This window comes from Synchiropus splendidus, chromosome 19 (assembly GCF_027744825.2).
Source record: "Synchiropus splendidus isolate RoL2022-P1 chromosome 19, RoL_Sspl_1.0, whole genome shotgun sequence".
In the NCBI taxonomy this organism is placed as follows: Eukaryota; Metazoa; Chordata; class Actinopteri; order Syngnathiformes; family Callionymidae; genus Synchiropus; species Synchiropus splendidus.
Window position 1 is genome coordinate 13,240,058 of NC_071352.1, and position 27,899 is coordinate 13,267,956.

General features: G+C 43.8%; 1 protein-coding gene across 4 annotated transcripts; it reads right to left on the reverse strand.

Annotated features, from left to right (window-relative positions):
* Positions 1 to 342: 342 nt before the first annotated feature.
* On the reverse strand, positions 343 to 26,765 carry LOC128750746 (trinucleotide repeat-containing gene 6A protein-like). 4 transcript variants are annotated; one of them, XM_053851203.1, is made up of 27 exons: positions 26,568 to 26,765; positions 24,991 to 25,040; positions 19,994 to 20,088; positions 16,537 to 16,805; positions 15,866 to 15,913; positions 12,821 to 14,785; positions 12,566 to 12,749; positions 11,932 to 12,395; positions 11,727 to 11,858; positions 11,478 to 11,636; positions 9,748 to 9,939; positions 9,503 to 9,666; positions 9,352 to 9,429; positions 9,105 to 9,269; positions 8,357 to 8,509; positions 8,081 to 8,197; positions 7,724 to 7,852; positions 7,494 to 7,565; positions 7,243 to 7,417; positions 7,015 to 7,161; positions 6,707 to 6,871; positions 6,494 to 6,634; positions 6,306 to 6,413; positions 6,008 to 6,226; positions 5,875 to 5,948; positions 5,664 to 5,803; positions 343 to 5,419 (listed from the first exon to the last, which is right to left on the reverse strand). In XM_053851203.1, the coding sequence occupies exons 5-27, from the start codon at positions 15,909 to 15,911 to the stop codon at positions 5,071 to 5,073; spliced, it is 5,538 nt and encodes a 1,845-aa protein (XP_053707178.1). In that variant the 5' UTR covers positions 15,912 to 15,913; positions 16,537 to 16,805; positions 19,994 to 20,088; positions 24,991 to 25,040; positions 26,568 to 26,765; the 3' UTR covers positions 343 to 5,070. The 4 variants fall into 4 exon arrangements, with proteins under 4 accessions (XP_053707178.1, XP_053707179.1, XP_053707180.1 ...); XM_053851204.1 differs by lacking the exon at positions 19,994 to 20,088; XM_053851205.1 differs by lacking the exon at positions 8,357 to 8,509 and having other exon boundaries at positions 26,568 to 26,764.
* Between the last annotated feature and the right edge of the window lie 1,134 nt (positions 26,766 to 27,899).

Genomic DNA, 27,899 nt, shown 5'->3' on the forward strand with positions numbered 1-27,899 from the left:
AACCTCGTGTCCTCCTTCACCACCTCCATCAATCTCCCCTTGGCCCCCCCCCCCTCCATCCCCCACCTTCTTTATCTCAGCATCCTGTAACTTCACCTGTCCACTTGGCTCCCTCTTATTTACACACACGTATGCCTTGAACACACATGAATTCCTCACCCAGATGAGCAGGTTAACATGCGCCTTCTCTTCTCCTCCATAGAGCATTAAAAATAGCCGCCTCCATGTAACAGGACGCTGGGGAACTGGAGTGGAAGAAAGTTGTGTTCCGCAGTTAAAAGTTCTAAGAGCCAGACACAGCTGTGACTGAAACCAAAACAGTGAGACAAGGAGACACGTGGATTCATTGTTAGTCTTTTATTGAGGGTTGTACCCAAGTTATACAGCTTTGTCTGCTGGCTGAAGAGGCCAGAGGTTACAAACAGTAATCAGTATACGAGTACAGCCAACAGAAGAACTACTACCTACTACTCTACACCTTAGTACAGATTCTCTTAAGAGCACTAAAATCAGAAAACAAGAGGGAAAAAAAAATACTGAACAAACCAAGCAACAAAACAAAAAAAAAACAGAAGGAGAGTCCAAACAAAAGAAACGGATACAGACAGCATCAGGAGACATTCATCATTAGAGCACACTGGAGTTGGTTTCTACACCTTGTAATATCAGGCGACTTCGATTTTGTCAATTTCAACGAATAAAGATTGTCCTTCAAAAAGTGCAGTTTTCCCCGAAGATTAAGATCTTTGATGACCCGAGGAAGACGTTTGAAAATAAAAAGTTACTTCCTGTTTAGTCAAGAGAGGAAGCCCCCCCATCGCAGATTATAGACACTGTACGTTAATATTCTCCTATAGATATATATATATATTATATATATTTTCAACAGTCTCCCAAAGCGATGTGCATATTAGGTTTACAGGTGATTCCAACTACACGCTGTGGATCGATAGAATCTCTATAAAAAACATGGTAGTCGTGTAAAATTTGCAGTTTCACCGGCCTCACTTCTGTCGACTGTCGAGCTGTGAAAATATAGAAATGGACTTTTGCAAATCTTCACCTGTCCTCCTGCTACAACTGGCCCGACGGTTGCTAGGTAATAAAGGTTCATTAGTAGTACGACTCATCGATGGCACATTTGAGGAATATTACTGGATTGAATTCCATCTTTTTTTTTTCCTTTTTATTATTTTATAGATTTTTTTTTTTTCCAGAGAAAGCAAAAAAAAGAAAGAAAAGAAAAGAAACCCGAGGTGGACATGGAAGCCTGGGTTCAACACTCCACTGCATAGTCTCTCTGAGCCCCCCCAACCCTCCCCACCCCCCACATCTTTGTGCTGGTTAGACTAAAGCTTTTCAGGGTTCAGGTAAATGTAGAATGACTAAAAAAAAAAAAAAAAAAAAAGCAGGTGCTCACAGTTGTGTGTTTCTTCTGTGTTGTAAAGTCAAAGCGCTTTTGATCAACAGAAGTGATGAGAGAATATAGCTCACAGGAAGTAAAACAAAAGTCACATTATCTTATTAAATATGAAAAAGTAGTAGAGTATCACCCCGCCAGCTCTTCCTCCACCCGCCTTCCCTCCCGATCGGGAATCTGCCCGGCAGCCCTGGCGATTGTACATTGCTCGTGGTGGTTTTCAATTACTGAGAAGGTATTTCCTTACATCATCCTTTTTAAATGACAGTTTTCTTCAAGCATTTGACATTGTACAGCTTTAAATACACACTCACACGTCTCATTATCCCTTTACACACACACACACACACACAACAATTTGGCATGATAATGTTTGCACACAGTTTACGGAAAAAGACCGCTTCCTCACACCACAGTAGATGAGGCGAAGCCGTCACGAACAGTAACATGGACGAGAGGCGCTGCTCTGCTACGCCGCCAGCCGACCCCAGAGCAGCCGTCCCATGAATGGTTAAGGACAATGAGGGTGGGACGAGCTGCTCCCGGGTCCAAGCTGCAGACATCAGAATGAATTAAGTGTATTTCACGCAGTCAGGAGCGGCTGTGGGAGCGGCGCCCTGCGGTGAAGATGGCGCGGAGGCCAGCGTTGCCCCGTTTCCCTGAAAAGCCACGATGAAACGGCCAACGTCACGAGCAGCCTCGCCTTGCTTCAGTCAGGCTCGTGACACCATCGCCATTGCAACAGTCACAACAGTAGTCTCTCACACACACGCACACAGCAGCAGCAGCAGTCGCTGATGACTCTGAATCTGTTTCTCTCTCTAACTGTTGCAGCTACATTCCAGCTCAGCTCACCGGGGCCGACTCAGCGCCAACCCCACCTCACCCACCGCGCGTCACCACAAGTGCAATATCCGTCAAATCTGTAAAACCACGCAATGTTCCACTGACAACATGGTTACACAACACAACACAAGAGATAAATGCATCTTAAGAAAAACATTGTGGAATTAAGTAAACTAATCCTTTCTTTCTGTGATTGAGTTATTTGGTAAAAGAGCAGGTCAATACTGGCACACGCTGCACACAAATCAGGCTAATACTCAAGGTTGCCTTCCCAGCGAGGAGAAGTGACTTCTGAAATCCAAACGCACGCACCAGCGGGCGACTAACACGCAGAAGTGAAGGTCCACGTCTTTGCCGACTTCGGAGCAGCGAGCAACCCAGAGCAGGAAGTGCCGTTGCTTTAAAACAGTCAGTTTTCAGTTCAGACATTTAGAGGCACGACCTGCAGGTCAGTAAAATCCTTGGAGCTAGCTCGCTCGCGTCATTGGGAGAAAATGTTAAAAAGTGATTTTGGATTGGTTAAAAATGTCATGCAACCATCGGCTTCGCTTCTAAAATCTTCAACTACACTTGGTCGGGCTTGTTTGACCTGCAAGGATAGTCACGGCTCTACGGTCGCCAGCGTTGCTGCAACTTGTCAGTTCTGACTCGTACCTTCCCGCCAGCCAGAGCCGGAGTCGTGACTCGGATTTGAATGACAAGTCAACAGCAATGCTGATGTACGTCCCGGTTATTGCCGCGCGGCCCCCACCTCCGTCGCCGCAGCCGCTCAGTGGAAGTGATTTGTAATTTCTCGGGACAAAACGCACACGCTGAACCGATGGTGAACACTTCAGATTCCCTCACCCTCCCTCCCTCCCAAAGAATACTAACCAAACAAAATGAAAAGAGCACAACAATACAATCATATTCCATTTGTAAACAGGTAGAAGCCACTTGACTTGTTGCATCTTCGGACACAATTTAGGATCAAGGCAATGAAATGTGGACGACTTTTGTTAAAATCTTCAACATGTTTTTTTTTTTTGTAGCTTTTTCTGTTTTTCTCTTTTTTCCTAAACACCATTTGTGGCAATGAGAGCAGTTTTCATTAAAAAAGAAAAAACAAAACAAAGAAGCAAGTCGTTGCTGTAAGTCAATGAAACATTTAAAATATCTCGGCGAAACATCGGGAAAGAAACAAAAATGCCTCCGGAGGCCGCGTCGAGGCTACAGTGTGCATAGATACAGAGTCGCCTTTCTCTTGGTTTAAAAGTCTGAAGAGACATTTTCCACATTTAACACTCCAAACATTAGTGGAGTGGGGGAGAGGCGGGAGGAGAGCAGCCCTCCACACACGTACTGGGACTCCCCCACTCTAAAAAGACAGCATATTGAAAGCAGTGTGTCGAGCTTCTCCAGCTTAAAGCAGTTATTTGGCAGAGAAATAAACGTACAGACCTATACATCATAGATTTCAGTGCTAAAAGTTGGATTTTCCTTTCCTACAAGGAGTAGTCGTAGTTTTCTTTTATTCAACTACAGGGGAAGGGGATGGGGAGAGGGACTGGCTTGATTTCCTGAGAACCATTGCTGGTTATTTAGCAGACAAAGAGGAATAGTTCAAATAACCAACACCATGGCCAAAAAACACTGATCCGAATTCCCAGAGTTACAAAGCATCGTCTTCATCCTTGATAAGAGTTTTATTTTTTTTCTGAGTTTTTCATAGATTTTGTTGTTTTTTTTTATTGAGGTTTTTCAGTTTTTTTTAGTTTTTTTTTGTATGGATTTTTTTTTTTTTTACCATCTCTTTAAAATGAAGAATGAACACACATTTCGCCTCCGAAGTCTTGTAAACAAGAGGTTGCAGTGTGGCACCTCCAAAACATTGAAAGCCTATTCTGAAAGTGCTGTTCCCTCCATTACCCACTAGGGGGAGTAAAGGAGGGCTTGCTAGAAAGGCCCCACTCCCTACAATAGGGAATGCGGGGCTTGCTAGTCCCAGCTGCGGCTACAGTCCTTTGCACTGCAGAGCTCAACGTTCTTTAGTTTAAAAACAAAAATTGGTGCAATACTTTTTAAAATGTCACTTTAACTACCACCAGATATTCTCCTCCCAAAGTCAGCGTCTGTTTTCACTATCTGTTGATCTTGAACTCCACAACAACACAGTAAGGTAGGCGTGCCAAGGCAGAGAGGAGCACACGCACGCTCGCATCCACGCACGCACTCGCCGCGCACACACGCACACACGCAACCACATACGGTAAGGACCTCAATGAGTAAACAGCTACACTGGAAAACTGGCTGCTCCCTCTATATTGCAGATTATATATATACTGAGGAAAAAAAAAAACACATTCAGTGCAAAGTTAAAAAAAAAAAAAGCTCATACTCCAACATTGTCAGCAAACAAACACAAAAAAGAAATAGAATTGGAATTCATTCAATAAACATGACGGATGAAACAAAATATATAATATTAATAATAATAATAATAATGAGCTCGATTGAAGTTTTTTTTTTTTTCGGTCTGAAAGAGCACTACCTGGAAGCAAATATCCATCCATTCACATTATAGAATTGGCCTGCATGATTCAAGTATTTCGACTGATATGTTTTTGGGCTAAAACAAAGTGGACACATGTGCAGAGAGAAACGTAACTTGTTTTCCACAGGGGTGACCCTGTTTTTTTTTGTTGAATATCTTGTAAGTGACAAAGAGTCCAACTAGTGCCATTTTTAAGATTTTCTTCTTCTTCTTCTTCTGCTGATTATTGAGAATTCTCTACTGACCCTTTCCGCCCACGAGGCCCACCAGCTCACATGGAGTCTCCGGCGCCAGTCAGGTGATCCACCGGGAGGAAGGAGCTGATTGGAGAAGGGCTGCTGAGCCTCCCTGCCTCGGTGCCACTGGAGCTCCCCCACAGGCTACTGGAATAGTTGGGCCCCCCCCACAGGGAGGAGCTATGTAGGTTGCTGCTGTTCCACTGGTTTGGTTCAGAAGAGCGACTGGGAAAGGGCTGCGACTGATCCATCCTGCTTTGAGAGGAGCCGATGGCCTGCCAGCCGGAGGAGGGCGTGGCCAGTGACTGCCCTTGTGCAAAGAAACGGTTGATTTCCTCCTCGCTGGCAAATTCAGCCAGAATGGTAGTGTTCCCCAAAACACACCTGTAAAGAGAAAGAGTTTGACCGGACGCCATGAACAGAAACACCTGCAGACTAAAAGTGATATTTTCCTTCAAAATCTGGACCTTTTCTACTTCTATTACAGCCACTTTTTGCGTAGCCTACCAAAGCTTGGTTAGCGAAGTTAAAGTTGTTTTTTTCCTCACGTGACACAAAATTCTAGGCTTTTCAAAATCTGCAGGTGTCAGTCAAGCACCACATCCTGACAAAGACAGCCCATCCTTACATGTGCAGGCTCTTCTGGGCCTTAGCAGCCTCGTCCTTGGAGTTGTAGCAAACCACAGCGTTGCCATGCGGCAGGTTGAGGTGGAATGTGATCAGAGGGCCGTGCTGCATGCACAGCGTTCTCAGAGTGGAGCCGTCGATCTGCAGGACACCCAGTGGAGAGGCATTAAAACACCGGAGTTTGAACGACGAGTGTTTAAGCACACAGCTACCTGAGGTGTGAGATTCTTCAGAACAAGCCATTGGGTTCTCCCTGAGCTGCTGCTGCCATCACTCCAACTGGAACCTGCAGACAAAGCCAGGTGTTCGTTCACTCCTGTAAGAGTAGAGAAATGACAGACGTACCAGGAGTGTATCTGGACTCAGTGGAGCCCCACCCTCCCAGTCTCAGGGCAGAACCATCCCATCCCGAGGAGGCGGAGCTGGATTTCTGGCTGGTGAGGCCGGGTGGCGGTCTGGCGGGGGTTGACTTGGGAGGCAGGGGGACCTTCCACAGCTCATGGGCCAAGGAGGAGTTGGACACAGAAGTGCCACCGGGAGACCACTTGGACTCACTGGGTCGGGCTACAGGGCCGGACAACACAGAGACATGTGAGTCGGGGAACTGTGCCGGGATTCAGAGGTCACGACGCTGAGCGCCCACCTGAAGTGCTTTGTGCTGTACTGGTGAGGGAACCGCTGTGGCTGGAGGCACGAATGGATGACCAGGCACTGTTAGAAGGCATCGTGGTGTTCAGTGATGAGGATGGCCCTGGATGAGCAAAAAGACCAGCGACTGAGTGGTTAATCTCTGCTGCATGTGTCTGGCCATGACTTGAGCAGACGTCCCACCATTGTTCCTGTCCCTGAGGTGGTCGGTGTCACGGACGGTTTTGATGGAGAGGTTGTTAATGACACTACCGGGGGTCACATACGGGTCAGTCTCAGGGTCAACGTTGGGGTATCCTATCCAAGGCTCCCCTGGTCGGAACTCTGAAGACAGATGAAGACATCAGTGCTGCGCAGTGGACATGTTAGCATGCTGAGGAGTAAACGCAGATGTACCGAGGGGCCAGGTGTTTCCATGGGGCGGGGGAGAGTTGGCACGGGGCGGCCAACCATCGCCCACCGAGCCCAGTGATTGGCCGGGAGGACTCAGGGGAGGTGGGCCAGGAGACAGGAATTCGTAGAAGGGAGAGTCCTCCAGACGCAGTCCAGACGACATAGCACCTGCGGAGACACAGATGCGTCAGCAACCACAGTGGAGCACAGATGGCACCCCAACAGCTAGACAGTGGATCAGGTCAAGACTTATGAGGGAACCTTTCGTCACTTTGTGCTCTAGTCTACACTGTCATTGTCCTTTTTCTCACCAGATTTGCTGTTCTGCTCGATAGGCTCAGTTTCCCAAAATTTCTTCAGTCTGGACTGGGATGGCTCTTTGTAGCCCATAGCTCCACCACCACTCGAGCCACCACCAGCACCCATGTCCATGGATACATTCAGGTTAGAGTTCAAGCCTGAACAGAGAAGAGCCAATGAATATCCAACATCAACACTCTAGAAATCTACTCACAGATGTGTCCTCTGTGCAAACGTACTTAAAGGGAAGTTGCTAAAGGATCCAAGGCTTGCTGCATCCTTCGGCATGTCAGGTGTATTTTGGGATACGAAGTTATCAAAGTACGGTTTAATAGGTGAAGCTTGTTTCAGCAAAGAAGGATCCAGGTGACGTGGTGGCTGCATCATCGAAGGAGAGGAACCGACTGGTCGAGTCTAGGATCCAGGAAGAGAGGTCACTGACTGTTGTGAATATTAGAACTCAGTAGGTCCTGGCGACGTCACCAAGTACCTGTTCAGCCTGTCGTCCAATCGGCATGGCTCTCTGCGTCTTCTGCTGTTGCTGCTGCTGGATGAGCAAGCGCTGCAGAGGGGATCAGAAATGGTCAGCAGAAGAAACCCACACACCCTCACAGACCTCATCTCAACAATAAAAATCAACACTGATCAAGACACCTTCAACGCTCTGACACAAAAACAGAAATTAGTCATCTAAACTCCAGAAGGTTCACGTTTCCACACCTGTAGCTGGTTGATCTGTGTCAGCTGGTTGAGTTGAGAGAGTTGGTTGAGCATGGCCACTTGCTGGGGTCCAAACAGGGGGTTCAGGCCTCCATTACCACCAGCGTACTTCAGTAGAGACGGAGGGACCTGGACAGACAACATCAGAGTTCAACTCCCCAAATCTCTGACCACCTCAGGAAGCAGGCGCAAACTTAAACATTTGGTGAAACCTTTTCTGCATTGTTATTTAAAACACCTTTGAATCATGGACATCTTGCACACTTATGTAACAGAATAACTTCAATTGGAAAAATAAACTGAAAGTGCACCTCATTCAAAAAGTTCATTTCTTATTAATTAACATTGGTATTGCACCTGAGAGGGCAGGATGGGTGGAGGCACTTGGTTGCGAAAGTTGGGTTGAGAGGGGACCTGCGATTGTGGGCCTCGGCCCTGTGCTACGCTGCTGCCACTCAACATCAGGTTTACATTCTGAACAGAAAAGATCGGACAAACGGGTTATCAACAATACGACAGACTAATGATTTTTAAATGCACATATCTTGACCTCAATAACAAGTCACTTCTCTTCCAAGTACATCAGTAGAACTGAACTCCTCAACCTCTCCAGAAACGGATCCTGCCACTCACCTGGCGAGCAGCCCCAGGACTAGAGTGGGCTGGAGGTGGCCCAGTATCAAGACAAATGCTAGGCTGAGTAGAAGTGGAAGGGGAAAAGCTCATGATTTGATTGGATGAGAGCTCGTCAGAAGCTGGATTATCGAAAGATGAAGAGACAGACAGCTGTAGAAGCAAGGCCAGGCGCACAGCAGATGGACAGCAAGCACAGGAGGAAGCACAGCAGCAGCCAGACAAGGACAGACAGGCAAGGAGAAAAGAAAGAACTGTTAATTTTTGAAGGGTGAGCAGGCTAGAGAGAGAGAGAAAGAGAGTGAGAGAGAATAAGACAAAAACTCAACCTCATAGCAGCATGAAAAAAGCAGCCAAGACAAAAGAAACGGCTGCGTTACAATGGGCAGATTGATAGAGGCAAAGAGAACTACAGCGTGTGTACCAATCGGTCTGTGTTCAAGAGACACCACAAAGTGAGACACTAAAATAGAGCACACCACTCGACTGAGAGGACAACAATAGAGATGATTTTTCGAGATGAGCACCACAGATCTGTAAGCACCAGCTTTCACATTCTCACAAGGGCAGAGGAAAAAAATAATTTGTAAATTGTAGTTAGTTAAACTGCCACAGTGGGGCGCAAGAGGAATGAACGACCACAAAAGTGGTCTATCAACTTGTAACAACGTTTGAGTTTCAAATTAATTTTTAAATATTTCTGAGTAACTTTGAAAGAGACATTTTAACAGCCAAGATGTCAGCGTACCTTGTCATAGTAAGAGCAGCGATCCATGGCAGACTCCTTGGGAAGCTGGTGTCGGGACCCAGGGTTCTTCCCCATCACGCCGTTAAAGTCAAAACCACCAACATCCATTCTCTTGTCTTGCATCATCCCTGGTCCAGACTTCATAGTGTCATCAGGAGAGTCACGCTGTCAGAGAGAAGCCGTGAACGTTCAGTGTTAACCATTCACGCAGCTCAAGTGTGGGTCGGAATGATCGCTCTGTACTCACAGAGAAGTTCATGTTGTTAAATTGATTAACAAAGGGTTTCATCCAGGGCTCATCCTGCTTGTTGCCAGGTTTGTTCATCTAAAGAAAGACAAAAATCATGTCACCGGCCTGCTCAGGGGAAATGTCATAAGTGTCTTGGTGGCTTATGAACCTTGTTGGACGTTCTGTTTTTGTAATTCCATGTGTTTTGGTCATGTGACCTGCTTTCTTGTTGATTGTTGGTCCACACGCCAAATTCAATCTCGTCCTCTTGGTTCCAGCTGTTACCCATCGACCCGTCTTCATTCCCCCACGTCTCCATGGGCTTGTTAATACCTTGAGTTATACGCACAAAAAAACCTAAGTTTCACTGATTAACAGAGGACAATTTGCAATGAAAAACAAAAAAATCCTCACCAGTCTTGTGCTGGCTGCCCCATCCTGAGCCAGAATCTCTGCTTTCCCTGCTGGGTTCATTCCAGCCGGTGTTGCTGTCTACAGGCTTGCCCCAAGCAGATGTCCCATTGTCAACAGTTACTGCTGGAGTAGTGGATGTCGGCTCTGCCCATGAAGAAGACTCCTTTTTTGGAGGGTAAGGGTCGCCCCAGCCTACAGGACAGCACAGCAACAACAATCATCGTCAGTTCACTAGACTGTTGGCATGATCCAGTTCATAAACATCAGAGCAAGAGTGAAAACACGCATGTGTTCTCATGTGTGTGAAAACCAAGGTTAAACAAAGCGCTTATGTAAAAATACATTACTCTCCAATCCCTGGTGTTTGTTAATGTTTCATCAGTTGGTGTTAAATGAAGTGTTTGGTATTTATACTTTTCAACAGCCTTTTAAATTTCTCACTGGAGAGGAGTAAACGTTATTGCAACAGGAATACAGACAACCATGTCCCTGGACAGCCACAGCAAATTATTATTTACCACTTCCAGGAAGCAAAATGCAGTTATTCAAATAAAATAAATCATTTATTGGACATTGCATGGACATCTATTCTAGTGAAGAGAGAACACAACTGTAACAAGGTTGCCTCAAGTGGAGTTCAGGAAATAAAAGTGTACCTAACCTGAGGGCAAACCAGGATCAACAAGCTTATGTAAGTTTATTTATGTCACATAATTTTGAACGGGTGCTGCACTTTAAGAAGTGGTCATGTGAGTGTTCCATCAACTGGCACACAGCTTATGTTACAGCTGACCACCCAGACCTGCTGCCCTCTCGCACCACAGGAGGAGGTGGGGAGATGCCAGGGATACCTAGCAGTAAAAATAGGACAGATCACAGGGAGGCCACCAGCTCCAGTGTCTCACATGTGATGGGTAGATGGACACAAACACAATGAATCTTGCCCGCAAAGCAGGACTAACCAAGTCAGACAAATAAATGGTAAAGAGTGATCCTTTTTAATAATCATAATCTCAACATGATAGTTTTCTATCCAAGTGCGAAAGCACACCGTTTCTTTTGATGGGCGATCGAAGAGTAAAAAGCTGACGCCATATTAGTCTTCATTTTCCCCATGACAATCTCAGTCGTGACCAGTTCAGCATTTGTCAACACGTATCTGCCCCACTTAGCTCATTAGACATAAAGCCAGCTACCTCCTTGCCTCCCCTGCTCAGCCCCCATCTGTATAATAGCTGCCTGACTCATTTCAATTTTCCTTTCTCTTTATTTAAAATCTTCCCCATGAGCCTGTCACCAGACCTCCTTGCTCACAGCTACCCAAATTCGGCCCTTTCTGGCAAACAAAGGCCAAATTCCTCTGTGAGAGGAGTTGGTGGAAGAGAGGGAAAAAAGGCATATGAGAGCGAAAAAAGCAATTGAAAAAAGCAGGCTCCAAGCATTCTGAAAGCATGACTCAACCCGCGTTTAAAATGCCCTCAACACCACAGGGACTTGGCAGACAGCAGTCTCATCTGAAACCTGCATCAAAACTGGGAGGACATTGCATGTTGCTTTATTTTACAGACATTGTCGAGTAAAGAGTCAGTAGATTTAAGAGTGCTATTTACTAGTAGAAACCTTGTCCGAACTCAAAACAATTTCAGCAGCACATCTGGATGAGAAAGAACTGCTATGGAAACACATCATGGCAAGGCGCATCAATCCAGAATCATCTCTTCTTCACCTACCTGAACTGCAGCTTTTCTCATGCTGCAACGGCTGCATAGGCTGGGGCGGCGGCATTGAGCCGTGTCCTGAGTGGGACTGCTGAGAAGATGGGCCCATGGCCTCCTGGTCTGTGGGGCCAGGTCTGTTCCACATGTTGACTGAACCGCCACCATATTTACCTGAAAAAAACAAAACGCAAAAGGTTATTTTGTAGATTTAGGACATAATTAATATGCCCTAAATCTCAAAGACAAAATTGGTGGACTCACCAGGATCTCCCCAAGCAGCAGTTCCATCATCGATTTCCATTCTTCTACGGATGGATTCTGGAGAAGGCTCCTCCCAGCCAGTCGACATTTCCTCCTTCTGACCAACAGTAGGCATGGGGCCTCCCAGCCAGCCTGCAGCAGAAAACACATGGCAATCACACCCTTTCACAGCTGAATTGGCGATATCGGTCGGGCAGGATCCTACCAGAGGGCTTGTTGGGTCCTTGGTTGCTTCTGGACATGTTAGCATCAGGTCCTTTCCCCCACTCTGAGGTGTTGCAGGATTTAGAATTTGTCCCCCAGGTCTGCATGCCACTGTTGCTGTTGGGCTCGCCCCAGCCCTGGCTCTTGTTCTGCATGTTCGGTTTGGGCATCGAGTCATTCCAGTTGGAGCCAGGATTGGAGGTGCTCTGGTCTGGAGTATTTGATCCTCCACTTCCCGTCCAGGTGTTGCTGCTGCTGGTGTTGTTTGTTCGACCGGTTTCGCTCCAACAACCAGAGCGGTCACTGTCGCTGTCCCATCCCACTGAGCCCGCCCCCTTTTGAGGCTCCCCCCAGTGGTTATTGGACGCAGCTCTGGTATTGTCGCCACCAGGGCCCCAGTTTTCAGTTCCACTTCCAGAACCCCAGCTTTGCTGCGGTTTCGGAGCATTAGTCCAAGTGTTGGATCTAGGAGGACAACGATGCAGTAATTATAGAGAGAAGTGTGCGTCTTCCAGATGCGTCTTCTTTAATTGACTACTTCAATGTCTTTCAGTGACCACTTATAACTTCAAACATAATTATCACTTCAGATGGCACGGGGAAACATGAGAAGAGAAGCAGAGAATTGTAATTACCCATCATCTTTGTTAGTATTGCTCCATGTGTTGCTGTTGTTGTGTCCTTTGTGGCCAGGCCCATCATCCCAGTTGTTGCCTCCACCTGTAGGGCCTTTGTTGTCCCATCCAGACGAGGATCTCTGATCACACCAACCTGGACCTCCGGCATCCAGGCCAGAGTTACCTGGACCTCCGCTCCAACCTGCAACCAAATGAATTAAAGCTGCAGAAAAAGTATTTTGCTTGCAACTCAAAAACTCAGAAGTCAGATACCTCCAGAGGTTTGGGAGACTGCAGCTGGTGATGCTGACCGCCAGTTAGAGCCGCCACTGTTGGGTTTCCTTTCATCTCCTCTGGGAGCAAACTGACGATTGTTTACAGAAGAATTGACATCCCAGGCGGTGTTCTGGCGTACAGGTGTCTGTCCCCATCCAGTGTTTGACAGAACCCTGGGGTCTACATCAGCCCGGCTGAGAGCTGCTATTAAAGACGCAGTGTTGTTGGGTTTTCTGCGGTTTCCACCTTTTGTCTGACTGCCATCTCTTTCAGAGCTGGATCGGCCGCCGGAGCTCTCGCCGCTTCCTTCGCTCCCTCCAGAGCAACCCCAGCTGCCTGTCACTCCCAGACCATGGCTTCCATTTCCGACAGTGGCACCTCCGATGCCCATAGCATCATCCTCTAGACTCTTCCAGCCGTTATTGGCAGTGCTTCCTTTAAGAGTTCCAGTATCCGAATGGTTGTTGGGATGAGAGCTTGACCCCCATTCTCCATTTGACATCTTGTTGGTGGATGTGGAGGAGGACGATGAGGAAGAGGAGGACGCGCTGCTACCCCAAGGGCGAGGTATTCCGATTGGAGTTTGGTTACCAGGCCCTGACGTTTGGCCAGCAGAACCTGGATTTTGATTGGAAGGGACACCCCAGGTCATGTTGTTCTGGGGTGAGTTTGCTGGACCCTGGTCCCAGCGCAGATGCCCAGTGTTATTGTGGTCATTATTACTTTTAAAAGCAGCAGAGGCAGAGACTTGGGGATTCCCAGTCATCATTAAGGTAGGGTTTTGGGATTTCACAGTGTCTGCATTCAGAGCACTACCACCCCAAGGTGTACCAAAGACCCCAGGGGCAGCTGGCTCTCCTTGGGAGTGCTGAAGGGTTGACGACATGTTTCCATTGGGCGTTACACCACTGTTTCCTCCCCCAGTGGAGCCCCAAGGACCATTTTCACTCAGCTGGGGCGAGGCGGTAGAGTTAGGTGGAGTGGAGGTTATTGTGGCGTTAGTAGTAGTAGTATTATTCATCGACATAGTGTTATTTGGTCCATTAATTTCATTGTTAGGCTGTGCAGACTGTAGGCCACCATTTTCATTGTTGCTGCCTCCTAACACTTTGTTCACTGTACCACTATTCACCTCATCGTCCTCCATCACACTGCTGATCTCTGGAGCTGCCATGCCACCCCACCCCAGCAGGGGACTCTGTGAGGGAGGGACAGCCAATTTTGAACTCATCCCCGGAGCCTGTGAAGGCCGTTGGCCTTGGGACACTGGGCTTGAAGTAGAATTCTGTGGCCAGGCACCATGGTTGGCATTTGGATTTAATGTGTTTGGGTTTAACCCTCCATTGATGCACGGGTTACTTCCACTTGCGGTGACCATGTTGCCACCAGTCTGGGCACCCCATACACCACCATTATTAACAAGCTTGTTGTTGTGGTTACCCATGTTATTGCTGCCAATACAGCTGGACCCAGCCATGGAGAAGGATGAGGGTCCAGTGATGTTACTTCCAATTCCTCCACCAACAACTTGGCGACCATTTCCGTTGCCCTCTCCGTTCACTGTCACGCCAACCATCATAGATGGCGTCATTGAAGAAGAGGACGGAGAGGATGTCGCAGAAGACACAGAGGAAGAAGCATTCGCTGACATTATCATCGCTGTTGTCACAGAAAGGTTTTTCTCTGAGCCAACCGAGGAGCTAGAGTCTGCATCCATGCATTCTGACGCCAACTCTGGGTCTGATCCTGACCCACAACCAGAGGAGGAAGAGGAGGATGAGCAGGAGAATGAAGATGAAGATGGGGGCCAGGCAGAGGGATTATTTGGAGAGTTGTTGGACTTATCGGCGTTTCCATCAACTAAGACCTTTCCCCAGCTGTTGGTGCCATCATTGCCGCAGGGTGAACCAGAAGACCAAGGAGATGGATCATACTGGGAGTCCAAGACAGGATGCTCCAGACCTTTGAGAAGCAATGGAAAATGAAATTAGCCTTTCCCGCTTTTTTAATTTATAAAGCAGAATTCAACATTTAATCACTTAGAGCATGACAAAATTGTGAAATGCAATTCTCTTGCAAAGCTTCTGAGAAAGTTCTATTGTCACCATTTTGAGACAAAACTTATGCAACAGGGGAAAAGCAACAAGGCAGATTTGCAACAAACTTTGAGTAGGAGGTCAAGATTTACATCCATAATTTCAATATCTTTTGTCTTTATCCAAGAGAGAGTAATTGAGGGGATTAAATGAGTTAGAACAGGGTTTTATCTAGGATTTTGAAACAGGGCATCCAAAGGTCCGCCCCAGCCCATCACCCCGGTCCCAGCACATTCACCTCCCAATACCATGTCAACGACTTTTACAGTATACAGTACAGCAGTATACTTATCTATTAATACAAAAAATAACTTTTTATAAAAACAATAATCTGAGTCAAATAATCATTAACAGAAATGAACTCGGTAGCTGTTGCCACAATAACACAGATTCTTGTTTTACTTGACTGACCCTGATTCATTATAAAAATATACATATTTTTATAATGATTCTTTCCCTTAGTGCAACCTAATTGTCTGCAGTTTCATATATATATATTTAAGATAAGCACACAATTGTATCACCTGTGTATCTGGTTTCTAAACATTTACACATTTAAACATTCATTCAAACAAAACATATATGAAGACTTGCCTCTTGATTAAATAAAACGAACCATGTGAATTCTGATGCCTGCTAAGCTATTTTGCTCACATTCGGCAAGCGCAGTATGCAGTGAAGCGAATTGCAATGTTTCATGTTTTGCAGTTCAAGTCCTCCAGATGCCCAGAGGCCCTCCTAGCTAAAAGCCTGAGTAAGAACGTCATAAGTGCTAAACATTTGTTTTCTCATCCAAGTCTTACAAAGGTACATTATTACTTGGAGAAAAGAATTCACCCAAATCCATCACAGCTTCATGGATATCCGTGAACATGCCAAAAAGCAAACAGAGGGAAGGAGGAAATGCAGAGAGTTGAAGAGAGAAAACAAAACAGTGTGTAGTCACCTGTTTGATTAGGGGAGTGGCTGACGGAATCCCGAATGGGAGCCATGCCTGGAAACAGAGAGAGTCAAGTTTGTCAAACGAAGGTGGATAGGATAAGAAAAGCGGTAGTAGTAACACAAAAGGAGGAAAACATGGATCAAGCAGTCGTGAGTCAAGAAAAAAAAGCATATTAAAATAGGAGGCAGAAGAGCAAAGTAGAAGAGATGGTTTCCTTCATGCACATGGAAACTCTGGACGTGGGTGTTTACGTAAGAATCCATTTAGGGCAAAAATAATTCCAAACCATCTGAAAGTAAACTGATATGAGGTCTCTTATCTTAATGATGTGACTTCCTCGCACAGAAAGGCAAAGATATTCTGAGGCAAATATTTGGAATTGAAGCACAAGAGGGGACTTGTCTGAGCTAAAGCACAAATACACAGAGATTTTACTTTTCCCTGCCTGGCAGATCTGCTCAAGAACAACAAGCTTCATGAAAGTGAATTTTGCGGAAATAATGCAAGTTGCGTGAATAATGTGCTAAGTAATATAGATATGTTAAGTGCCATTGAAATTCCTTGACCATACGACTGTGTGTTTGTCTTTAACTGTTTCACAATTGCTGATGTCACTTGTCTTGTTGTGCAACAAGAAACGGGAGCAATCACTGTAAGTATTTTCTATTGTTTACCTGTTCCAGCAGCACACGGCTGCAGACCTTAGCCGGGCTAGGTAGCCTCCGAGGGTTGAATGGAGAACAGATTACCCCTGGTCCCTCTGTGACAAGGGATGGAAAGTTTGGAGGGCACTGCCTCAGGGGATTGGGGCAAAGCGGCAAGGCTTTTCAGAGCAAGCAGGCAGATTGGGACCGCTTTGCATTGCTGAGGACTTGCTGAACACTGAATGAGTCTGTATGTACACGTGGTGTTGAATGCCGTCTCAGCCTGGACGTTGTTCACGCTGGAAACACACAGAAAAAAATAAAAGCTTAAATGATCTGGATTTAATCAACGTGAGCTACTTTTCATTTGAGGCTTGTGCACCAGCAAGAAACTACATATCCAGAACAAACATTTAAAAACAGACACAAGATAGGTAAAGTTTTCTTTAGTTATACTACATCACCATAAATGAAAAAAGTAGCAAAAACCATTAAAGCAGCTGTTGAGTGATGGACTCCAGGTCAGTGGACTGACCGCAAGACAAAGCTCGTCTTTAAGACAGGTTGTAAAAGTGAACTCGGGTAACTAGATTAAGGTTACACAACAAGCTAATAGGTAAGACTATCCTATGAAGGTATTGCAAATGTGTGAACAGAAGGTGACAGACGAAGTCAAGCAAAAGTCAAATCTAATAGAAAAGAAAACAAAAAAATAAATATTACACAGTGAAAGTGAGTACGACAGCAAGAGAGGCATGTGTGTGCATGTCCTGACCTTTTCATTGTACAGGTAACCAAGTCTGTTAGCGCTCTGCTTGCTACTGCAGTACACAGGTCTATTTATAAGCCTCCCAGTTCAAATAGCAACCACTCAGTCCACAAGCCAACATGATAAGAAATACAACCCCGTGTGTGGACAATACTCCACTGGACATAGAAAATCTAGAAAGCATATATTACGCACAGACTTACTTAAGGCATCGGTAAAATTGAGTTGAAACTCATGAAAAGTGTGTGGCCACATTACACAAATGTATGATCCTAACTGCTAAAGGGTGAGACAGATCAGCTCTATGACCAGAAGGCACCTTTGGTGGGGCAGACTTGTTCCATGTCACCTGAGTGAGATACAATTGGTCTTTATCCTTCACCTCACAGCATCAGTTCTGAAGAGTATCAAGTCAAATGAAAAAAAAAGAAGATTTTTTCAGACCTTCTGTACATTTCTAGCGGCAACTACTATTACTACAACAACAACGAAACATTGCCTGCGGACCAGACTTCTGAGGTCAACCTCCACCTTTGGTAACACTACTCTTGCAGGATGCGAACAGGCATATTGCCAATGTCTAAACATAAAACCTGCCAGATGCTGCTTAGCAGCCCAAGGGGACCAATCCAAAACCACATCATCAGAAAATGTCCCAAAATGTACATCGTAGAAAGCCATTTTTCCTTCAGGACATTGTGAAAACAGGAGAAACATTTCAAATTTACTTTGTAAGCAATGACACTGTTCTGTCAACACTGTAGCAACACAGAATGAAAAAAGGGGGTGACAAGTAGATATTTGTATAGGCATTGGAATAGAGTACAGTCTGTTCTCCTCAGCTTCAATCTAAGAATTGCTTTCATGAAGGCTCCTGGAGTTGGCAGCCACTCGACATCTGATATCGGCTTACACACTGAGGCGGCCAGTTGAGGATGGGGGGGGGGTTGGCGACAACACTCACTGAGTCTAAAGAGAGCTTGTTGGGGAATAAGTTAGGGATGCACTGAAATGAATTCTTGCTGGGAGCATGAAACCTAAAATTATGTATCCAACAACACAACATAATTGTGTGGAAATCTTCGTGTAAAAAGCAAAATTTGAATACACATGTACATAAAAATTATTTTCGCATGCATATTTTTACTTTCAGGGACGTCAACTGACTTTACAACTTGCTTTGTAAAAAAAAAAACAAGCAGTAAACATGCATTGTGTCCACCCATCTGAGAAATAGTCAACGTTAACAGAGATGAACTGTGAGCTAAATGTCTACAGTTTTGTTCATCTTCTTTTAGATACATATTAATGCAAGTATACAGCTATGTATCTGTTTAAACATCAATTCACCTGAATTTTGATCCCTGTTAAGCTATTTTGCTCGCATTCGGTGTGCCATGCAGCGAACTGCATTGCTCCCCAGTGCAGCACGGCATGCATTTTGCGAGTATTTCATATCATGGACCTTGTTTCCTCTTCCATTTGTATCATGAAGTCACTAGTTTTTACACCCATAGTAACCAAGGCTGAAAACTTAAACACAGAAAGAACCATTATGCCAGTTATTTAGTAAATTATTTTATAGCAGACCTTTGCGCTTAACACTTGGATCATTTTTTATTCTGATTCACAGACTAAAAAGGGAAATTTTACCTGTATAATTATAACACCAGGTACCACTGAAGAGGCAGTATTTTCTTTGTCACAGCAAATTCCTAAACACTCCCAAAACTCAAGAGGGCTAGTCTTGACAGGATGATAGAAACACCTTTGCCACTTTGTTACTCCTTTCAAATTCTTGGTGAGTTAACTAATTGCTATAAGCCTGATAACTTTCTGACTTTCTACAGTTGGGTGTACTTTAAGAACATTACAAGGCAAACACATGCACAACCTTTAGGTTAGCAACAGGAGATAAGGAGGGTTGCTATTGGTCCAAGGTTGACAAGACTTTAGTAAAAGAACGCTGTTTTATGTAAGAAGCAGGAATCACGAGGTTCCAAGGCTGCACATCATCAGAATATATCTGAATTCAAGAAGTCTTAATTGACTCTAGCTTTAGTATAAAATCCGACCATTAAAGTTTTTGAATGGCCTCTCTGTTGAGCATGTTTCTTAATATAACCATGGTTCATGGTGAGAGATGAAGCAGCCACTGAAACTATAAAGCACGATGGGAAACCCTGAATCTGCAGAGGGTTTTTTTCCCTATTTAGATTTTATCCATGACTCCTTCACCCGAAACTGAGAGAAGCTTCACACGCAGATGGCTGCCATGCCTGTTGAGCAAAATCTATACACAAGTGTTCGCTCTGTGTTACTTTCTCACAGCACTCCATGTTGTACGCTTGATTCATCTTGTGCAAACATAAGTCAATGTAAATCAATGATCATGAAAAAAAAAATGTTATGATATTTAGACCTTGTTTTATTATATTAATTTTATTCAGAATTGTAATCATGACGTACCGTTTTTCCAATTTTGTCAACAATTTTTGCTTTGTCTACATGTCAAGCTACACGCTGACATGCAGGCTTTGTGTAGCTATTAAACGCATTATCCAAAGAGTATAGTATGACTACGAGAAATTCGAATTTCTCTCCTATAGTTGGACTACACTTTTTACATGCATTTAAAAAGTCCAACCTGAGCCGGACAGTTTTCTGGGCCATCATATCACTGTTGTAACAGGAGATCGAATTCTGATGGTTGCTTACTTTTGTTCTGACTTCTATCTTCTTATCCGCCTTTTTATCACACTCTCTGTCTCTCTCTCCGTCTTCCATCCACAGTCCCTCTATGGGTGAGTTCCCTGTGGACAACAAACAAAAGATGTTTGTGAATAACTGAAGTGAAACAATACCAGACATAATTAGCCTAAAAAGAAAGCATACCGTCACACCATATAAATTTTTATAGACAGTTGCGTCCTAACACATGACAGTTGTAGTATAGCCCACAACCAAATGTAGCATAACTCAATATTTGCTTTTAGCAGGTGAAGAAGTTCACAAACTCAGCTTCTGCTCCAATGCTATTGCTTTCTATTTTGGACACTTGCCAAGACTGTTAGAAGACACGAGCTCAATTCAAATTTGGTGCATGTGTTTAGAGAATTAAAACCTCTATATTTTGGTTTTACGCAAATGTATTTGCATTACATGGATGCAAATCAAATGGTTTAATATTGTGCTTCAGCTGATTAAACAGGATTGAGTGAGAAAAAAAGGTCAAATGCCAAATTGAAGCAATCTCCATCACCCTGGGAAAGACCTTCCATACTATCAAGGAGCACTGCAAGTTTTGTATTGCTAATATCCATATCCATCGCCAGCACTTCACATAAAACCACGACCCAGGAACATGATGTCAATAAGTTTATATAGCACAATTATTGGACACTGAAACACATTATCTCCATGTCTTTGGAGGGAAGGTTTCATGTACCCATGAGCTCATTGTTAGGTAGCGTAGATGTAGTGTATATCCCTGCGGGTGCGCTCTTCAGCCAACAGGAGAAAGCCCGAGGCTGCAGTCTAATCCGTTAATGGGATTACAGCATAGCATTTAGCAGAGGTATACACAGACAGACTGAGGAAGTCTGAGAAAACACACACTCAACAACTGCAGCATGTAAACGATGGAAGTGCCTAAAATAAGTTCACAAGTCACTTCCAGATACACTCTGAGTTACAAAACCTAGTACTAAAAATAGTTTGCATCATGAATTCCCAGTTATCTCTGACCATATCGTAATAAGAAAGTCATCTGTTGTCCATGTTTTATAACCCATGCACCAATAAATAGACTTCTTCTTCAGGCTTTTAGCTGGGAACTGCATGACATGAAAATAATGAACAGCCAGTTTTTCTCCCCTAAATGTCCAATTATTAGTGCCTGTATAATGCCCTAGTCGTAGTGTCATCACATTCGTTTCCATTGAAAGGGTATTTCCGCCAAGTAATTTTGCCGAATATGATCGAAATTTGTTGATTCTCAACTCTTTTGCAGCCATAGCTTGGCCACCATTTTTGTTTAGGGGGCAAATCGCGTGGTTATCCATATCTCACAAGCTGCCACACTTGCGGCATGGAAGCGCGCTGTGATCGATGGGATGTCTTGACGCTGATGACAGGAGGAAAGCGTAGATGAGCTTCAAACTTTAAACAACTGTTTACAAACTCATAGGTTTTTAATCGGAGCACGAAACTGACCCCCAAGTGCCACGCAGTGAGCTGTGCAGTTTGTTGTATGACATACTGCACTTGCAGAATGTGAAATTCATGTGTTATATTTATTTAATGAAAAGGCAAGCCTTCATATATATTTAGTTTGAATGAATAAATGTTTAAATGTGTGAAAGTTTCGGAAACAAGATAAGAGTACACAGCTGATGCAACTGCATTCTTATCTACCATAAATGTATAAAAGATGATGAACAAAACTGGAGACATTTAGGTTGTAGTAAAGAAAACAATCGTGGTAAAAATGTTTTTTTTTTTCAGTCAAGTAAAACAACTGCCCAGGAGACCATCTGAAAATGTTATTGGGGCAACAACTACTGGGTTCATCTCTGTTAAAGATAATATTACTCAGATATTTTTTATAAAAAGTAATTTTTGTACAAATAGATGTTCACTGGTTGTCGTTTTTTTTACAAATCAAGTTGTTAAGTCAGTCAACACATGGTGTTGGGAGGTGAATGGGCGAGGGGCACGGTAATGGGCTGGGGGCGGGGCTTTGGACACCCTGTTTCACAAATCCGAGCTAAAAGCTTGCTCTTCTTCCACCTTTAGTCACCACCAGCCTTGCTTCCTGATCAACCTGACTGCCCCTTAACATCAAGTGCTTCAGCAGATGGTGCTGGATTCACACAGGCACACAAACGCACCACAGACAGCATCTGTTAATGAATGGACCCCGCAACCATCCCCCGCAACCACAGCTGACGGAGAAAGGGAGCAACCAAATCCAAGAAAAGGGCAAAACAACAGCTTAGGTGCCAACTTCCCATCTGTGTGCAGGTTCTAATTTTTAACTGTCAATTCACATGGCTGATACCTAACGCGTAAATCTGCAACATAAAAAGAAACATGTATGAAACAATTAAAATCAACCCTATCAAGTTTAATCTAGCCATGTCCAGACTTCAGTCCTTGTTAGAATCTGTGAATCATCTTCCTCTGGAGCTGTCGTTGTTAAAGTGAAGTCATAATATTATCACGTATCATAACACGAAAAAACAGGAACAGAAGTGGGCGCATAAGGCCGTTCTCATGTTGGTTTCTTTAAGATTGACGCTTTGTTTTTGATCAGTTGATCCCAGAACAGAGTCACTTTGGCCATTTTTGAAGTCCTTGTCATTCTTTAACTGAATAAAACCAAGCAACTGCATACATAATATAGAACATTTTTTATGTGAAGCTAGTTTTGCAGTACGTGAGAATCAATTGCTGAAGAAAATAAATACACAATGGAGCCCCATTGTTTGTTTTATTCCTTTTGTGTCATTGTTTATTGCCATTTTGGAAGCCGTGTGTTTTTAATGGCAAGATGATGCAGAGTTAATCATATTTTGATACATGCATTTCATAAATAAGATGTTTAATAAAGCCTTCCGACAAGAAAGCTAAGTTATGAAACGTCATACAGTGTCCTTAGTATAATTTTCCTTGAAGTCAATTTTCAACACAACTCATTTACATATTATTTATCTAAAGCAACCAAGCAGTACAATAGAACAAGTAGAATAAAATGAAGACATTTGTTGCCATGCAGGTCCAGAATGGATTGTGCACAATAATAGAGTAATAAAGACAATCCGGTGACAAATTAACTGCCACAGTTCCAAAGAACCATGAACAAGATCGTGCTCGAGTCAGAGAGGGTGGGGTTCCAGTTTGCAACAATAAAACTGAAGTATATGTTTACAAGATATGTAGAAACGCTTCATATGAACCTAAAATTACTTCCCCATTTACAATTTCTAAAGATAAACATCAGGTGTTCAACAGAGCTATTCTGTCGAACACCTGATGTATGGTATTTTCCTAAGGTGAGAAACACTTGGTCAACTTCAGTGCTTGTGAAAAACCCTTCACATGTGAAAACAACTTTGCTGGGATTAGCTGGCATACAAACTCATCTTCAAAGTTAGAAACATTCCTATCCTGATCATCTCAGCTGTCTGCTGCAACGGTGGTTTCTAAACTCGCACATGAGTTCATCACCCAGAAATGTGAATTCAACTACCTGCTTCTAGAGCGAATAGCATTTTCCAAAGATCACTAATGTCATCAAAACCATGTTTCCAACAAGACCCAAGTAAACAACGATTGAATCTGGGAAGGAAAAAATATCTGGTCTTAACTAACAAGCTGTAACAAAGTTGTTACCCCCCACGCATTCTCTCTTATGGATTGCTTGTAGCACACTTATTTCCTTTGAACTTCAGTGGCTTGTTAGTAGTTAGTTCAAAACAAAACATCCACGTTGCAAGTACTGCTACCCACCAGCAATCTATTGTTCCACACTCTGTCAAATAAAACCCATATGAAAATACTGTATTTGGGTTTTGCAACAGCAGTGGAGAGACATCTGGTCTAATCCAGTAAGAGTTGTTTAAGGCAAGAATTGAGTTTTCAAAAGAGGTTTAGGAATATTATAGGTCTTCAAAATTAAATAGCTTAATTCGAGATCCAATGATAAAACTGTGCGTCGATAAACAAAGGCTCAATGATCGTCACATGGCTAATTTGTATTCACAGCAAAGCATCATTACATCAACATGCATTAGCTGGCTCTCACCAGAGGATGAACACCGGACACACTTTCGTTCAGACATCACTCGATTAAATAAATGGCAAGTTGACTGCAGCAAGTGAGGAGTCTGGCAGGAAAAGGTTTGTGTCGAAGACTTTGAAAGAGGTGATATTTCCAGTCTATGCTGTAAATCCATCACTTATATTGTGCAGGCAAGTTCAATTTAGGTCATGGTAACTCAAGGAATGTTGGTGTTGAAATCTGAGCTGCACAATGTTTTAGCCAAGGCAAGACACAACTCCAGTAGCTATCTTTGGGTCATCAACAATAATGAACAAGATTCTTTCTATAAAACAATAATTCAACTGGGCTCTTTTTTATGACTCCACAACATAACTCAAATGTTTGCCTCAGGGTGCTTCTTTCCTGTCCTAACTTGAGTAAGTTAATAAAAAGAAATGCTGCAGTTTGACAGGTATGTTTTAGAGTCAGGACCAGGCTGAGCGTGCCAGAAGGAGGGTCAGCTTCCTCCGATCCAGCAAATAAAATTTGGCCAAGTAATGAATACACGTTCTGAACAACAACCAACACAAACTGCTGGGGTAGAAGGGTTGACTTGCGGCTCTCCACAGCCCTTTATTGTGTAGCTGCATGTAGCCCAACTGTATAGACACAATGAGCTACACAAACACCTTTTCGAACACAAAACATCAGGACTCAGGCTTCTCATTTAGTGAATTTAAAACAGCAAAGCTTGCTCAGCACAATTTAGTCGAGACCAAACCAGACCCTCCAATTCAATTGAAACGGAACTGCGTGCGCTTGCATAAGCAGCAGCTGCCTGTCCCGTAACCCCATGCTACACATACACAGACACAGTGGGTGAACCACCCCACATACAAGTGGCAGAGAAAGAGAGCGATCATTGCTAGCTGGTAGTGACAACACTGACCTGTTCAGATGCTTCAGTTTCTTTGGTGGCGACAGCTTCCAATTCCGAATCTTTAAACACAGAAACAAATATTTCATTTGAAAATAAGAAGAAAGAAATTTGAAAAATATATTTAAAAAAATATGACGTGTGACCATCAAATGCTGAAAAAGTTTGAGCTCAAGTTTAACCTCTAACAGGACAATTTTTTTATCTGAAACCTATGTCAGACAAATGCATACCATTCAGGAGACCAGCAATATTGTAAAGCTTTGATGTAAATAAGATATATAAATAGAATATAGGTAAACTATGCATCAAATAGATGAAGTTTGGAGTAGGCAATACATTTTTGAAAAGGGTCACTATTTACTGCAAAACTGCAGTAAATATTCAGAATAGCAGTAGACAAAAAATATTTATGATTGCCCTAAAAGATAATGTGTTCCCTTAGCTTGTTATTACTTGTGGGAGTAAAGTGTCTATGGGAAAAAGTGACATAAACAAACCATCAGGAAGACTCATCAGTGGCAACTGCGAGGCATTTCAACTATGTGGAAAAGCAGGTTGCAGTGTATTACAGGGAAATAGATGACAGGGCCTCCTGAAAAGGGGCCTACAAGGTGAATGTGCGTCTGGGAATTGCAGATAAAGGCACAGTGAGTGACAGAGCGTATGTGTGTTTAGGTCAGAGTTACAGCTCGTGTCCTGATCGGCCATTATCTCAGCTGTTCCCTGACTTGCAGCTTAACCAACATGGCTTCTCTTGAGCCTGGAGTTTTTTCTTCAGCGCCACCAGAACTAACAATGACCTTGTCGGGACTGAATCTGATGGCGATACACCGTTTTAGCCCACTCACATCTTCGATGGACAATCGGACAAGAGGCAAAAGTCAAGATTTTTTTGCCAAACATTAAATGTCCGGCGTAAAGCTAACCAGCAGCGCTACCGTTTAACCAACAGAGGGTGATGAAAACTACGTATTAAGACGCACATCTGCGGATTACCACTTTATTTTAGTTAAATTATCGAATCGATTCAAACAAGCAACGCGGATTGCAACCTCTCTTCGCGTTGCAGCTAATAACAGAATCGGTAAATCGACTAAAACAACCGCCGACCTATCTGCGACGTTGAAGTAGCATAGGTGCTAACACCAGCTAACAGCTAGTGCAGCTACTAGAGTTGTATTCCAATGCGTTTATGTGTTTTAAATGTCCACTCGCAACCAAAATTCCCACCACAACTAATGCATTCTAACAAGGAGTATATTTATGTGAAGGTGTACGGGGTTTTTTTATATACAATGTACGCGCAGCTTCTGAGCTACGGTTAACCAAAGCTCGGACTCATTGGCGATTGGTTGCAAAAACATGCCGATAAGCCTTCAAACAATACTCATTCGCATCTCAAGACACTCGAAAGCGCTTGCACTTTGAGTCACAGCAAACGACGGGAACAGCCGACAACATTGAAGCAGGCTTGCATCGGCACAGGCGCAGCAGAGAAACAACAGCGGCGCTGGAACTTGTCGACACCAGCACCCGGTCTCGACCAGTCGTGCCGACACGGGCACACAAAGGAAAAGCAGCCTTACCTCATTGAAGTATAAAGTGCAACAGAGTGGAAATGAAAGCCGACTGTAAGGCTAAAAGAAATTCAACGCGTTTTGCAGCATCTACGAGGGGAGGCATTCGTCCTGCATGATCGCCATTTTCTTCACTCGCAGTAGGCTGTAACCTTCCAGTGGAGCTCGCCTGTCCCCTTCTCTCTCTCCCGCCTCCCTCTCTCTTTCTCTCTCTCGCTCGACGCTCCCTCCGTGTGTGAGCGTGTGCACTGGTACACGGAGCAGGAAACGAACACCACTTCCTCTGACTATTACAGAAACCAAATAACCACAAGTGACTGCACGATGACATGAAAATTCAAGTGAAAGCTTGTGAGGCTCAAGTGGTCCATTGTCGACAAAATGTTCTGATTTAAAACGGTCAATAACAGTAATACGTCAAGGAACTTATGTTAGTAAACTGACTTCACTTTATTAGGTTAGGACTGTTGTGTTATTCTGAAGATCTTCTTACAAAAAAAGGACACCCAGTTCTCAATGTTTGTCCATTCTCTTGCTGAGATCCCCAAGAGTGTTCCAGCACGAAGCCTTTATTATGTTATGTTATGGTCTGCGCCTAAACCAGCAACAGGGACCAGACAGTAACATGAATAATCCATTCACTTTTAGCTAATTTATTATTAACACGCGCTCACACTGTGCACCTGATCGTGTCCAGCAAGCAGGGTAACATGAGGTGCTTTTTTCTCCTCTTTCCTCTGTAAAAAATAAATCCGCCGCAGTCACCAGGATATTCTTTGGCTCAAATTCAGATACTATTACTAGATTTAAACAACAATAAAAATCAAAGGCTCATGGGATGTTTGACCGTAGACATTAAAAACGGGGATCGACGTTTAAAAGCCAAACTATGCATTTCTGACTTGAGTTAAGTCAACTCACACAGTCTGTTTTTGTTCTTCAGGACATCATCTAAAGGAGGATGAACTATTCATCTAGACGTGTTAGTGACTGTTTTTCCATGTACGCCACCATTTAGCAGGCAGATCCAAGGCTTATTGATAAATTGAAAAGTGAAGTTTATTTCTGCCATTTAATAATTTTGTTTCACCAGGTATCATTGACAATGGGACTAGATAAGAGCCTGTGTAAATAAACTGAAAGCAACCTCCCCGGACTGGAACTCACAAACAAATTTGGGTGTGGCAATGTAATGCTCCAGAGACTTGTGTCCATGTGAATGACTCATTTATTCATCGGCAATACTGGCTTTTAAGATATACTGTTTTGTCATTGTAGCTAACCTGTCCAACCACTAGTCTCACTATCAGCTATCTTCAGTGTGTGTGTGTGTGTAAGGTT